Source organism: Dromaius novaehollandiae, chromosome 4 (genome assembly GCF_036370855.1).
Source record: "Dromaius novaehollandiae isolate bDroNov1 chromosome 4, bDroNov1.hap1, whole genome shotgun sequence".
NCBI classification, from domain to species: Eukaryota; Metazoa; Chordata; class Aves; order Casuariiformes; family Dromaiidae; genus Dromaius; species Dromaius novaehollandiae.
In genome coordinates this window covers 35,292,998-35,306,036 of record NC_088101.1, presented here as the reverse complement: position 1 = coordinate 35,306,036, position 13,039 = coordinate 35,292,998, and the positions used below count along the sequence as shown (strand labels likewise).

The 13,039-nt window shown below is 42.6% G+C and overlaps 1 protein-coding gene across 1 annotated transcript in view; it reads left to right on the top strand.

Annotated features, from left to right (window-relative positions):
• The first annotated feature begins 3,950 nt into the window (after positions 1-3,950).
• The window catches only part of TBC1D9 (TBC1 domain family member 9), a 56,809-nt gene continuing 47,720 nt past the window's right edge, over positions 3,951-13,039 (top strand). Inside the window, exon 1 of the mRNA XM_026106132.2 lies at positions 3,951-4,461. Coding sequence (XP_025961917.1) covers positions 4,335-4,461 — 127 coding nt within the window. The 5' untranslated portion in view covers positions 3,951-4,334. The remainder of the gene's footprint in view (positions 4,462-13,039) is intronic.

Sequence of the window (13,039 nt, the reverse complement as noted above, 5' to 3'; positions counted from 1 at the left end):
ATTAAAGATAAGTTATCTCCTGAAGAGCCTATCAACAAGAGACAGACATTAATGGAACCCAGACCATGAATTTATATTAACCTCTTTTTTTTTAAAAAAAAAAAAGGCAAACAAATAAACAAAACTAAGATTTGGAGTGGAAAGAAGTATCAAAGTTTTCTCCCTCTCTCTCCCAATGTTTACACACTATCTCTGAGCAGACACTCCCACAAATTACATTACCATCTCTATGCCAGCACTTGCCAAATCAACATCATCTTTGTTGACTCCCTGCAGAATCACAAGGGGTTATTTGGTAAGGGTTAGGGAACATCAAAATTAAGCAAAAGAACTGCTATTATTATAATACAGTACTGTGACTCTTACTATTTATTAAGTATGATTTCATAAGCCAAACCCAGAGGGAAAAAGGGAGATATCTTCTATTTGTGTTCTAGTCCATGATGTCTCCCCACCCAGTCATGCTTTGGATATCCCTGAGCTAGTTTTCAGGATGCTGGTTTCAGCAACTGAAGCCATTGCTGGAGACCTCAGAAACTGATGAGGAAAGTGCTCAATGAAATCAAGGAACCCTGCAAATCAGTAAATACACAAATGAATAAACAGGCAGATCAGTACCTCAGCTTTTTCCTGGGTTTCCATAGGTCTAATATGGGTTCAGCTCCCATCTTTGATGAAATGTATTTCTCTAGAGAAGTTTTAATCAGATGTGCACTGTAGTTTAGTATAACATAAAAACTGTATAGAAAAGCAAGGAATGTCATTTGAGGATAAATAACATTTATTCTGAATTTAGGGATGAATAAACTTATGTCTCCCATCAAGAAATCTCTAATCTCCAGCAGGTAAAAGTTCATTGTTACAATAGCATGAAATTGTACCATTATAGTCTTCAGAAGAAAGCTAATTCCTTAACAGTGCTTTTCTCCAAACTTTCTCACTCCTACCATGCTGAAGAAACAGGGCCAGTGTTCCTTCTTGCTGAACTGGTTCACTGATTTCTTACCTGTCTGGCTGCTGATGGCTCCTGAAGGTGCTAACGTGGACGTGCAAGATGAAGTCAGACCTCTGAATCTGAGAGAAAGGGGCAGATTGTGCTCTTACCAAGATGTATACCTCTCCTTTTTCTAGCATCTAACTGAAGCACAGTAACAGTGCCTTTTTCAGGGCGCTGCTGCATTTAAAATATCAGCTGTTGTCAATTGTTTAGTTGTTTTCCACCTTTCTAAGTAACATTAGCTCAACTGTGTGCAGTCTCCAAAGGCATGTTTAAAAGGGCTGTTATTTTTCTTCTCAATCTTATGTCAGTTTGTTTTGCTGTAGAAATTGTCAACAGCTGCTTTGGAGTTTTAATGGTTGAGCCCATTTAATCTATTTTCTTTCCATCGGAAGACAGTACATTTTGACATTTTGATCCTATCATCCTTGTACTGATGTGGTTCCCACATTTAAAAAGAGTAAGCTTTGTCAGCTGACCTAACGAACCAGGGACTAGTTAGTCCATCACTGAACTTTGTTACAACAACAGAATCAATCTGGAACAGTATTAATAAATAGTTACAAGATGAGAATATCAGTGTGTTTTATCTTGGACTGTCAATATATGATCTTATGGAAGGAGATCCTATCAAAGCTCATTTCTTTTCTGGCAGTATAACAGCCTTGGTCAATATAGATAGCTGCACTGATAACGCATGCCTGGATTTTGCCAATGCAGTTTTAATTGTAAAGATGGATCACATATGGAATTAACTTGGTCATAACAGCTGGATACGAAACCAGCCCACAGACAGACTCCAGAACAAGGAGATAATAGCAGGGGATGATTTGTAGCAGTCTCTGTATTATTTTAATATTCTAAATGATCAAGACTGTGCAAAATAATCTTTACTGACAACGTTTCTAAATGACATACAGGTTTCCAGGGTAGTACTGGGATAGGATAATACTGAATTAAGGTTACTGCTATATCAGGACCCAAATCATCCTACCAAAGCCCCGCGTTTATGTCCATAAACCAAATGTACAGCAAAGAATGCCAGTTATATCTAAAATATGGGTGGCTGCTTTAGAAAGCTCTTAGTGGGTGAAGATTTAAGATAATGTGTTCAGTACGTGTTCCCAGTGGTGCAGTGCTGTGTCAAAAAGGATGTTTGAAAAAGAATTTCTCCAGTCATAATACATAATATAATAATAACATAATAATATTGGCTTCAACTAAAAAGGTCACCATGACAGGAAAACAGCTATTTTTCTTATTACTGTGAAAGATCAGATTTTCACTTAAAAATGCCTTGATACTAACCACTGCAAAGCAACAAAAAGACACAATATAGCGTATTTTTAACTGCCATTTACATAAGTGAGGATTTTTATTTTCCAGTTCTATCCAAATGTTCTAGAACACTTAATGGAAAAGGACTAGAAAGGATGTAGGAACTTACGTTTTTGGTGTTTTTCATGTCATCAGTATATGTCACTGTACTTATATCTGAAACAGACTAATCACTAGTAAGGCCTGGCAGCTGCCTTCAGTGCTTATAGTTTTGCATTTATAATTGTCTGTACCCACTGTTCAAAAGCAAGTTAGGAATGGGAAAGAAGAGAATCTCCTGTCCTGCTAATGCTAGGCCAATGCTGCATTCCCTCTCGAGACCGCCTGAACTCTTCCCAGAGAGCGAACTTCATCCCTGGGGCTCTGACTGCAGCGCAGTGTCTTTTGCTTATTCTTTCCTAAAATGTCACAGTGGCAGTGTGGTAGCTCTACCGCAGGTTGCTGGCCGTGAGGGCATTACTAGGGACAACACAGGAGCATTTGCTGGCCTTGTGGCCACTGAGCAGTCTGGTGTGACGTCCTGCCGTTATCACTCAGGGAAGCTGCTAGGAATTTTTGCCACTATTTTTAGCCAAGCTAGAATTTAACTTTCCATCTATTCTGGGTGGGTTTTAACTAGAGCTGGTCAGGTAGCAAATAAAAAAAGGAAAAAATCCTGAATTTTCTTCTCAGTTATAAAAAGGTGACAGTCTTTGCTTCCTCAGAGTTTTTCTTTAAAAATGCTTTTTTTCCCACTTAATGATCCAGTTAAAGGGCTAGATCCTTTCACCAATATTAAAATTCCCAAATTTCTGATTCTACCACGAATTCTGGAAGGGCGCCGAGAGTCTTCTCCACTCCCATATGAATGGTACTTGGGACTGCACGCTTTTCCTGCTGTTTCAATATCCCTGCCGTAGCACTAACAACAAGGAAGTTCACCATGGCACAGCAGGAATGAGGGGAATAACGCTGTTTTTAAAAGCTCGTCAGAGACTGTCACTTCTCTTCCTGAACCTTTTAGCCCGGCAGTAGTGGCGCATGACCACCACCCCAGACAAGAGTCATCTCCCGCATGACCATGTCTCCGTCTCCACATCAGACCCCGACGAGCACCTCCTTCCACGCCAGCACGCGCTGGCACCAGCGGCTCTAGTGTAGAGCCAAGCCCTATGCATGAGAAGCCTGTGCTGGGAATATTATGTTTTTAATCTCTGAGGTTTAATTTTGTCTTTTTTTTTTTTAATAAAATAGCAGTAAGTATCTGAGCAAATAGCAGTTTTCTCACTAAAGGCCAGCAAGCCCCATCCTTTCGTGATGATATGGGAATGAAGACAGCGCTTTGAGCTGCCTGGGTAGGACACGTGTGTCACCTGTGTATTTCACCGGGCTCTGGGCGTACTTGGCACGACCCGCCGAATGCGTCGGGTACTTTAGGGCTTTTCAGGCCCCCAAAACCGCGAGGATCAGTTATGGCGTGCTCTTCAGCGGCCCAGGTGAAGCATGAAGGCGCTGCTGGCGCAGCGGAGGCGAGGGGCGCCTCCCTCCCCGCGGGCCCGCTCCCTGCTGCCGCCGCCATGCCCGCAGCGACGGGGGGAGGGGCCGCTCGCAGGTAGCGCGCGCCGCCGACCGTTGCAACGGCCGCGCGCGCCGGAAACGGCCGCGGAGGCCTGTCAGCAGCGGCGGCGCCGCCCCGCGCTCGCGCGCCGCCCCGCGCGCAGGTGCGGGCGCCGCGCCCCCTGTCGCCTGCCGGCGCGCGCGGCCTGGCGGTGGCGGTGGCGGCGGCCGTCGGGCGGCGCAGTGCAGTGCGGCCGGGCCGGGCCGGGCGGCGCTGATGTCACCGCCGTGCCGGGCGCTGCCGGGCCCCGCGGCCGCTGCGCGGGGGGCGGGGAGGCGGGAGGAGAGCCGCCGGGGCATGCCGCCGCCGCGGCCGGGCACGGCGTGTGATGCGCCCGGAGCCTGAGCGGCGGCGCGGGCGGTGCGTGCCTGCCGCGGGCCGCCGTCGGCGTGCGGCGGGAGCATGTGGGTGAACCCCGAGGAGGTGCTGCTGGCCAACGCGCTGTGGGTCACGGAGCGGGCCAACCCCTACTTCATCCTGCAGCGGAGGAAGGGGCACGGCGGCGATGGAGGCGGCGGCGGGCTGGCCGGTAAGGGCGGCGGCGGCGGGTCTTCCGTTCCCCCCCCCGGTGAGGGCGGAATAGCGGCCGCGGGGGCAGCGGCGCGGCCCGGCTCGTAGCGGGTGTCGCTGCGGGTGCCCGCGGAGGGAAGGTTCGGCGGCGGCCGAGGGCTGCGGTAAGACCCAAGGAGCCTCAAGTCGCCTTCCCCCCCCTCCCCCCCATTGGCGTTGCGCAGGGTGTGTGACAGGGCGAGCTTTCCTGCGGATTCGCGCTCTCACGGCTGCTGGGGAAGCTGAAGCCTTGCGCGGGTGCTCAGCGGTGCGCGGTCCCTTCGGACGTCGGGGTGTGACGGGCAGACGTCCACGGAGGACTCTGTTTTTGAACTTCTCGTCCTTTAAACCGGGACTAAGTTGTAATTCATAAATACGTACCACCAGGACAGATTTGCTTTGGGTGCGCTCTGTTCTTTGGGGGTGGCCTGGTAGAGTGTGTTCCCCGAATGCTTTGTTTCCAATCCGTGGCAACTCAAAACGCCTTTGTAAAGGTTTGGGTCACGTCCGTTTTGGTCTCTATAATAACGTGTGCATGTGTTTGTCAAGGCCTTTCATTATTTTTAGTCAATATGTATGCATTTTTATAAAATGGGGAAAAAAGAACTCAACAGTGTTACCACCGATCCTGCTTGAACTGGCAGAAATTAGTCAGACTTGGTCTCTGAAGACTCTAATTTCTTCCTTGCCCACTTACATTGAAACTAGCTCTTTGGACTAGTCAAAGTACACATACAGATTACATACGTTTGGTTCAAGGTCCTCTCTATATTTGCCAAAAGATCAAGTGTTTGTTCAGCCTTTCAATACCCTACAGACTTGTAAATAATTTACAATCCACTAAACCACCACTGTAAAGTGTTTTTTCATGTAGGCCCTTGATGTCTTCAGCATGCTTTGGTGGTGTTCATTAATGTACCCGCCTCCTCCTTGCATAGGAAGTGACCAGCAGTCGCTCCACATTGGCTGCTGGCTGATTTTTATCTTTGAAATTATGAACAAGATTGACAAATCCATTTTAAATCTCTCTCCCCTCAAAAGTTTACCCCCACTGTATTTACCAAGGAATTGTTTGCATTCTTGCCTTGCATGGATTACACAACTGCCACTGAGTATTTCTTCCACTGTCTTAGTGCAGGAGTTAAAGAGCTAGAATAGATGCATGACAATGAAACACTGAAGCAGCTTAGGATTTACCGATGAGAAAATCAAAGGTGTGATTTAGTCATCATATTCATAAGGGATACTGAACTGGTAGGTTTGCTAGTATGACAGCTAAAGGTATAACAAGATTCAGTGGCTGGATGTTGATGCCTAAAAATAAGAAAAATAGGGTACAGACTTATAAGAGACTAATTGACCATTGGTGAGAGTTACCAAAAGTTACAGTGTGTTCTCCATGACTGTTTTTCTTCCTTTGTTTGTTTAAGGAAACTGAATGTTACTTCCAAAGGTCTCCTTGTTTGTCTTGCATAGATGGTCTGACTAAGCATCCTCATGCCTCTCTGGCTTTGTCACCTTTGAATTAGAGATTGTTTGAGAAACCCAGTCAGTGTCACAAACATCTCTCAATTATTGGGGGAAGTATTTTGACAATTTTGGGTTTTCTCTTCAGCAGAATGCATATATATGTAAGCCTTGTTGCAGTTGTATGTGTAATAGTCTGATGATATCACTGTACAGAGTGAGAGACAACTCTTGAAGATTTAGTCCTTTGAGTGAGAACAGGATTTGTAAATGTCTGCTGCTGCTTTTGTGAAGCTCAGGTAAGCCTGCAGCATTTGGTAGGAGGTCAGAGTACAGAAGTAGTTCTGTCTTTGCGCATTTTTTCCCCTGGAATTTAAGTTTTAGTGCGGTGTATCAGTTATTTGACTATGTGGATGCAGTCTATACAGTGAATACTGATTTAGAATGCAAAAGGTGTGTTGGTATTTTGTAAACTGCTTTCCATGTGGCTATTATTATTGGTGTTTGTCCTTTGCCTAGAATTGCACCTACGCTGGGGATGAGATAGTAGCAACAAATAGCCAGTTTTTAAGGTTTTTGTTTATTTGTATAAGTCGGGGGGGCTGTAGAGAAGTTGTAGCCTTTTTCACTATATTGCTAGAACTGTAACTAAACAAGCACCCGTTGTGCTAGCATGCAGAAACAGCCTTCATAAAGTTATTAGTATTGGCAGTAGTAAAAGAGCTATATGGGAACTTGTCAGATGTTGCTGTTTTAGCACGTGGGATTTTGCCACAATGGTGGACAAAGGGTGGGAGAGGAAGAAAGATGTCAGTAGAGTGGCTGGGCCACTCCCAACCTGGTAGGCACAAAATTAAGTGCAGCTTATGATTAGTTGTATTTCATGGAAACACCAATACTGGAGTGTTGTGCCAGTTGCTGTAACACCTGTGGTCTACCCACTGAGGGCCAAGGCAGGCCAAGAAAGACAAAGGCTTGCTCTTAATAGGTGAGACTGGCTAAAAGGAAAATGTTGAGGGACCTAACTGATCCTGAAGTTTCTAAAAAGTAAAATAAAATAGAACTGCTAAAGCCATCAGCAGGGTATGTAGTTTGTGATAAGGATAGCATTTTGGATGATCCTGTGGAAATTCTGTAGATGATAAAGAATGAACTGTAATGACAGAGCTGGAGGCTATCTGATCCAAATTAGAGAAATAGAAGACTGAACCTCTTCAGTTTTTTTCCCATAGTTCCTCTGTCTATGATGACATAATACTAAAATTTGTTCAGTTATGCCCTAAAAAGCCACCCGCCCTTGAATATTGTACAAAATTTGGCCTTGTTGCTCTACAAGAAACCAGATCACATGTCCTTGAAGTTAACTAGAAATACTGTATGTAAGATTTTCACTGTGGTGGGAGTAGTCTGAATTTATACATGAAAAAAGGATATAAATACAGCTGTCACTTTTTATTTCTTGTGATCTAATTTCTCTTGACATGTGCTCCCTCATTATTGACTCTTGAAGTAGTTTATCTTAAATTGTAGAACGACAGTTGTCTTTGATTGATGAACATAGGGGCTTATCAACATGAGATGGCTTCACTAGTATAACTTAAACCATGATTCGACAATGAGAAGCATTGATTCACTGGCATTGCCATCAAATCCAGCTTTGCCATGAAACTGAACAGTCAGCAAACTGATCTGGGTTAAGACTAATGCCCCTCTTTCCTTCTGTTAACTCTTTAAACTTCGATGAGCTTAAACTTGTGGCTGCACTGTAATCCCATCGCGCTGGCGTAGCAGAAGAGCCGGGGTGCTTCGGTACGGGCGAATGGGCGTGAGAGGGGGAAGGTCGGGGCAGCACTCCTGAACAACACTGCTGCTGGGTGTTTTGGCTGTGCAGTTGGGGCTGAAGGCTGATAGTCACTGTGGACATGACTGCAGTGGGTCTCAGATTTACCTGTCCTCCATCCCATATTTATTACCATCACATGGATGGAGGTTAGCACCACCAGAGCAAAGCCCAGGAGAGTGGATCTTGTAGGTGCCATTCACGCACCTCTGTCCAAAATGAAGCAGTTTATATTGCCCTGGGTGTGGGTGAAAGTAATTCTGATGACTTTCTGTTGAAGCAGAAGAGCAGTATTCACCTCACCTATTCCTCTGTCTCCTCTCTGAGTGTAGCAACCCTTCGCTGGAAAGGCAGTATGGTTCGGTTTGGGGGAAGGGGTGAAATCTCAGTCTTTTCTGTGCTGATTCTCTGCCTTTGGCTTGGATTTACATGACTCAGTTGAACAGAGGAAGCTCTCTTGTTTAAATACTCATTTGGACATTACAAATACTTTCGGCACTTTAATATTGGAATGTAACCTGCTAGAAGCTTGATTAAGTGTTAAGGCAGTGCCTAATCAGTCCCTAGAAGTCATCTCTGCTAACAAAATGTAGGTAATTAATAATTTGCCATTTTTAGGCAAAAAAATGCATGTTTTTACCCAGTTAAGGCCCAGACTCTTTTGAATGATTGTGTCTACGTCAGAGCCAGTCATACCAGCGTGACTTTCCATTGTAAGCATGCCCTAATCGAAGAGTTGTTTGGGTTTTATTTTCCTCTTAAATAAAAGGAAAATGGGGACAGCTTGTGGATTGGGTTTTAATAGCTGCTCTGTAAATCCTTTGTCTTGCATCACTGCGTTACTCTTCCAGGACAAGACCAAAAATGTACTTTCCTGCTTTAAATGTATTTGATGGTTGATCAATATTCTCCATAATGAAATCATTTCATGCTTTGTACATACTGCTTTGCCTGTGTTTTGCTTTTGAGTGACCATTAGTCAAGACTTTGATCTTCCTTTTGTTCATCAACAGGGCAGAAGCCTTTCTTTTTCTTCTTATTATTTTTCTCGGTGGTGTTGGGTGTTCTTAATCTTCTCTTTTTAATACCTGTTCTACTATTTGACAGCTGTCAGTTTGCCCATCAGCTACCTCCCTTGAGCAGCTTGGCAGTTTGGCCTGTACAAAATGCTTTGTTCCCAATAGGATCCACTGTGTTACGGCATTTGCAACCTGTGTCAGCTGGAGTAGGGAAAGCTGGAGAGGATGTGAACCTAATCTCTCCCGTGATTTGGACATTGTGCCTTGCACTACCATACTACTTTCATGGACGTAAGGATCCCGATTATGTCATAAGTTTTATAAATAACTGGAGGCTTATGTTTATTTGTGTTAGGTATATACTTCATTGTGAAGCGAAATAGATTTTAAATGTCTCAACGTTTGCTTTCTGCTATGCTATTGTAAAGCTTGCCAAACTTATTTGAAAACATTATTGCCAGAAATTAACGCAGCTAGTAGTTGACAGCATAACAAATGCTTTTGCTACAGTTTACCGGAAGAGAGATTGGGGGTGTGGCATGATTAGCTTATGTGACTGTGCTGCGCCGCCTTTTTTATGTGCATGCAGTTGTGTGTGAAACAGAGATGAAATTCTAAGTCACTTTCTTTAAGATGCTGTTATTGTAAGATCCCTTTGAATCCCAAAACAAATAACTTCTTGTTCTTAGCTTGCAAGAGCTGTGTTTTTTAGGAGTGAACTATTTTGCAGATAGGATGTTTATGCTTACAGCTGGGACAGTGCGTGTGTGAGAGCGTCAGTGCAGGTTTGTGAGTCCGTGAGATGTTGCCAAAGATGATTCTAATACTTAAGTGGAAGAGAGCAGATGGAAATCTGCTGACTTCTGATGATAAAAGAAACTGATGAAGTACTGTCTTTCTCACCAGATATTTGTGTGGAAAGGGTTGACACACAATTTCCACATTGGAAAGCCAGAAAGGAAAGATTCTGAGCTTGAGTGACTGATGCTGGCCTTCAGTGTCAAATCTAATACAATTTTTAATATTGTGACAGTGTTCTAACTTGGAACACTTTTCTGCAACCTTCCTGACCAATACAGGTAGGAGCCCAAATTTGGGGAAGGAATTTTGCCCTGTTTTCATCCTCTCAGCTTGGAGCATTGAGGAAAGGATAGCTTAAAAACCTGCTTATGTTTAAGATTTTGGCCAGTATATCAGCTGTCTTCATGAAAAGACGTTGCACGCTTTAACAAACTTGATGCTTTTTCTCCATATTGACTAAAGCAGTTAAGATTTTAACATTTGGTATGCTTCAGAGAAAAACACTTGCTTCCTGATACTTGCAATAAAGCAGTTACCAAAAATGCATGCAACTAGCATAATTTATATCAGTAGTCAGTTTATCCATCAGCTTTCCATGTCCATTCTGGCTTATGGAGTGGAAACTAGTCTCTTGCACTCCGCTCTGTCATTTGTTGTTAAAAATTGTCTGTTCTCCTGCTGCTGCAGTTTCTTACTAGGATTCGCTATGGCTATACTTACTTCTTCACGCCGTATGATATCCACTTTGAGATGTCATCCACATGTCTAGAGATGGGCAGTTGGACTGCTCTCTGATTCTCTGGATTGGTTCTCCAGTCTTTGTATTGAATTCTCAGGTACGTTCACATGTGCTTATTTGGAAGGTGTCTCATTTCCTGTCTTGTACTTGTGTTGATCTCCAGTTCTTACAGACAATGCACTGTTTGCACAGATACAGTGCTCGAGATGAAAAGTCTCAGTGTTGCTTGGTGCAGCATAGTTTTTGTTTCCATACTGTGTTGCTTTTTGGTGAAAGACTTTTTCCTATCCTTGATACTACTTCATCTTTTACACTAGTAAGTAGTGTGACCCATCAAACACCTCTGAACTGATCTGTCACTTTGCTGTTTTTGCCTTCTAACATAATATTACTGCTTGACACTTGGAATTCAAAGATGTTTTCTGGGCCTGTTCTTTTCTGAGATCTGTGTTCATCTGAAGCCCTGTTGGTAATGTCACTTAAGAACACAATGTAATGAGTCAAGTCTAGGCCTGTTAGTAATTTTTCTGCATTATACCAGAGTTTGTATTACTTACAGGATTTTTGTTATCATTGTCTAGTACCACACTGAAAGGTATAGAGAATGTGGCACTTTTCTGCAACAGTATCCATATTCACATCACTCTAATGTCCAGTTACTCACTCTTATAAGAATATATCATATTTCAGAGGCTCGTGGCTTTGACAGTTTCAGTTAGTTTTGTAGAATTTAAAAAGGTTCCACAAGGTAGGCTGCTATAGACTGTCGCATGCCTTTGAAAGTGGGTTAAAAAGTGCATATTCTTGTGTAGTTGTTCTTCATGTAAACATTTGGCATGTGCAGGATCAATTCAGCTTTCTCTGTTCTTCTCAAAGATTTGCACCCTCTGCTGTTTTTATCCCTCATAGTATCATGCTCTGTAATGTAGCTTTTTCCTGTAAGAGGCCAGAGTTGTTGCTGCCACTGATTTTGCTGAAATATAAAGATACAAGGTGTATAAATGGTTTTAATAGTTCGATTGTGAAACTTTGCTCTTTCTCAGCTCTGCAATTGCTAATCATACTTCTGAAGTCTGATCCTCGTTGACATTCAATACTCGACATTTACACTTTGCCTTCAAATCCGGTTCTAATGTGGGCTTAAATCCTGGAGGATTTCTTCAAAATCTTCTGTCTGTTTTCTTTCCAACTGATTGTGAGTTTCTCTAGTCCCAGCTTCCAATGGCACCATTTCTTTTTGTTCTGAAGTTTTCAGATGGTCCTGATCTGCTTGGTGTGATGGGTTTGTAAATTCCTACCACCACAACAGCGTCCCTTTCAGCTAGTAAGTTCTCTATGTATTTTTGGTTCTTTCCTCATAGTTCTGTGTTCTGCTTCCCCTTTTCATTTTCCAGTGTTTCATTAGCCAAAGTACTTGGATTTTCCATTCAGCATTCTTTCTTTCCCTGGTAAAATACCTCCTCTGATAGCTTATTGAAGTCCGATTCTGTCTGTGTTGGTATTTAGTCAGGACAGGTAGTGTGCTTTGCTTCTTCGAAAACCTGTTCACCTCTCTTAAGATTTATCTTGTATTTGATCCTGATGTGCTTCAGGACTGTTCCTTAGCTCAAGCTGAATTAACTTACTGTAGACACTTCTCAATTTTGTGTCATTGATTTTTCTTGGCTAGATTTAATTTACAATCAGTTTTCTTCCTAATTTGGCAGTACTTTTTTAAATTGGACATGCTTACTTGATTTGTTCGTGAATCATATGTAGTTTACCTGAATCTTATGTTGGTACAGATGTAGTTGATTTAAACTGTGCCATGAGGTGGAATCTGTGTTTAACTTGCTTACACTATTCTGAGGGAATGGGATACTTAACAAGAATTAGTTCTGATCACAAGTGAAATTCAGTGACTTCCCTTCTGTTTTGGGCGATGGTTCTTGGCTCTGCCTTTCCCCAAGGGTGTTTTGGGTTTTTTTGTTTTTTTTTTTGCTGTTGTTTTTAACAAACTCCAAAGGAGTGAGTTCTGATGTTTTACTAATCTTGTTTATTATTTCTTAAATTATTGACTATTATTTTAATTGATTTTTATATGTAATATATAAAATGATTATTATTATTATAGAACCACCTTGGAGGCAAGTGTTAACTCCATCTCTCTTCTGACTGTTTCTCCATGACCTTATAGCATGATGTGATTGACATGTAATACAAAATTTATTTTCTCCAGGTGTGTGAGATTATTTGGGTTTTTGTCCAAGTATCAGTTTCCTCTGATCTGTAACCCTTCACATAGCTGTAATTGTCTAGTACGTCCTGTTGGTACTCGTTTCTCTACCCAGACTTTTTCCACTTCCATTAGGTTTTTGTTTTATTTTGTATCTAGCAGATTTGTTTCTGGGACCCCTGTTCATTAGATGTATTATTTGTGAGTTACTGCACTTAGACGTTTCATTGTCCGTAAACTTGATTTTGATGGAAGTAAAGACAATTCTTTTGGTGTCTGTGTGTGTGTGTCTGTGTGTACATTATGATTTTGTCTCTGTTGAGGAGAAAGGCAGCAAAGTTTTACAATCCTAAAATATTTTTAAATGAATCTTAGTTGCTAACATTGACCAATATAGTCATATTTTACAAGGATTAAGGCTCTTCAATTTATCAAAGTTACAAGAAGTTCTAAAAGATGAAAGTCTAAACCTAGTCA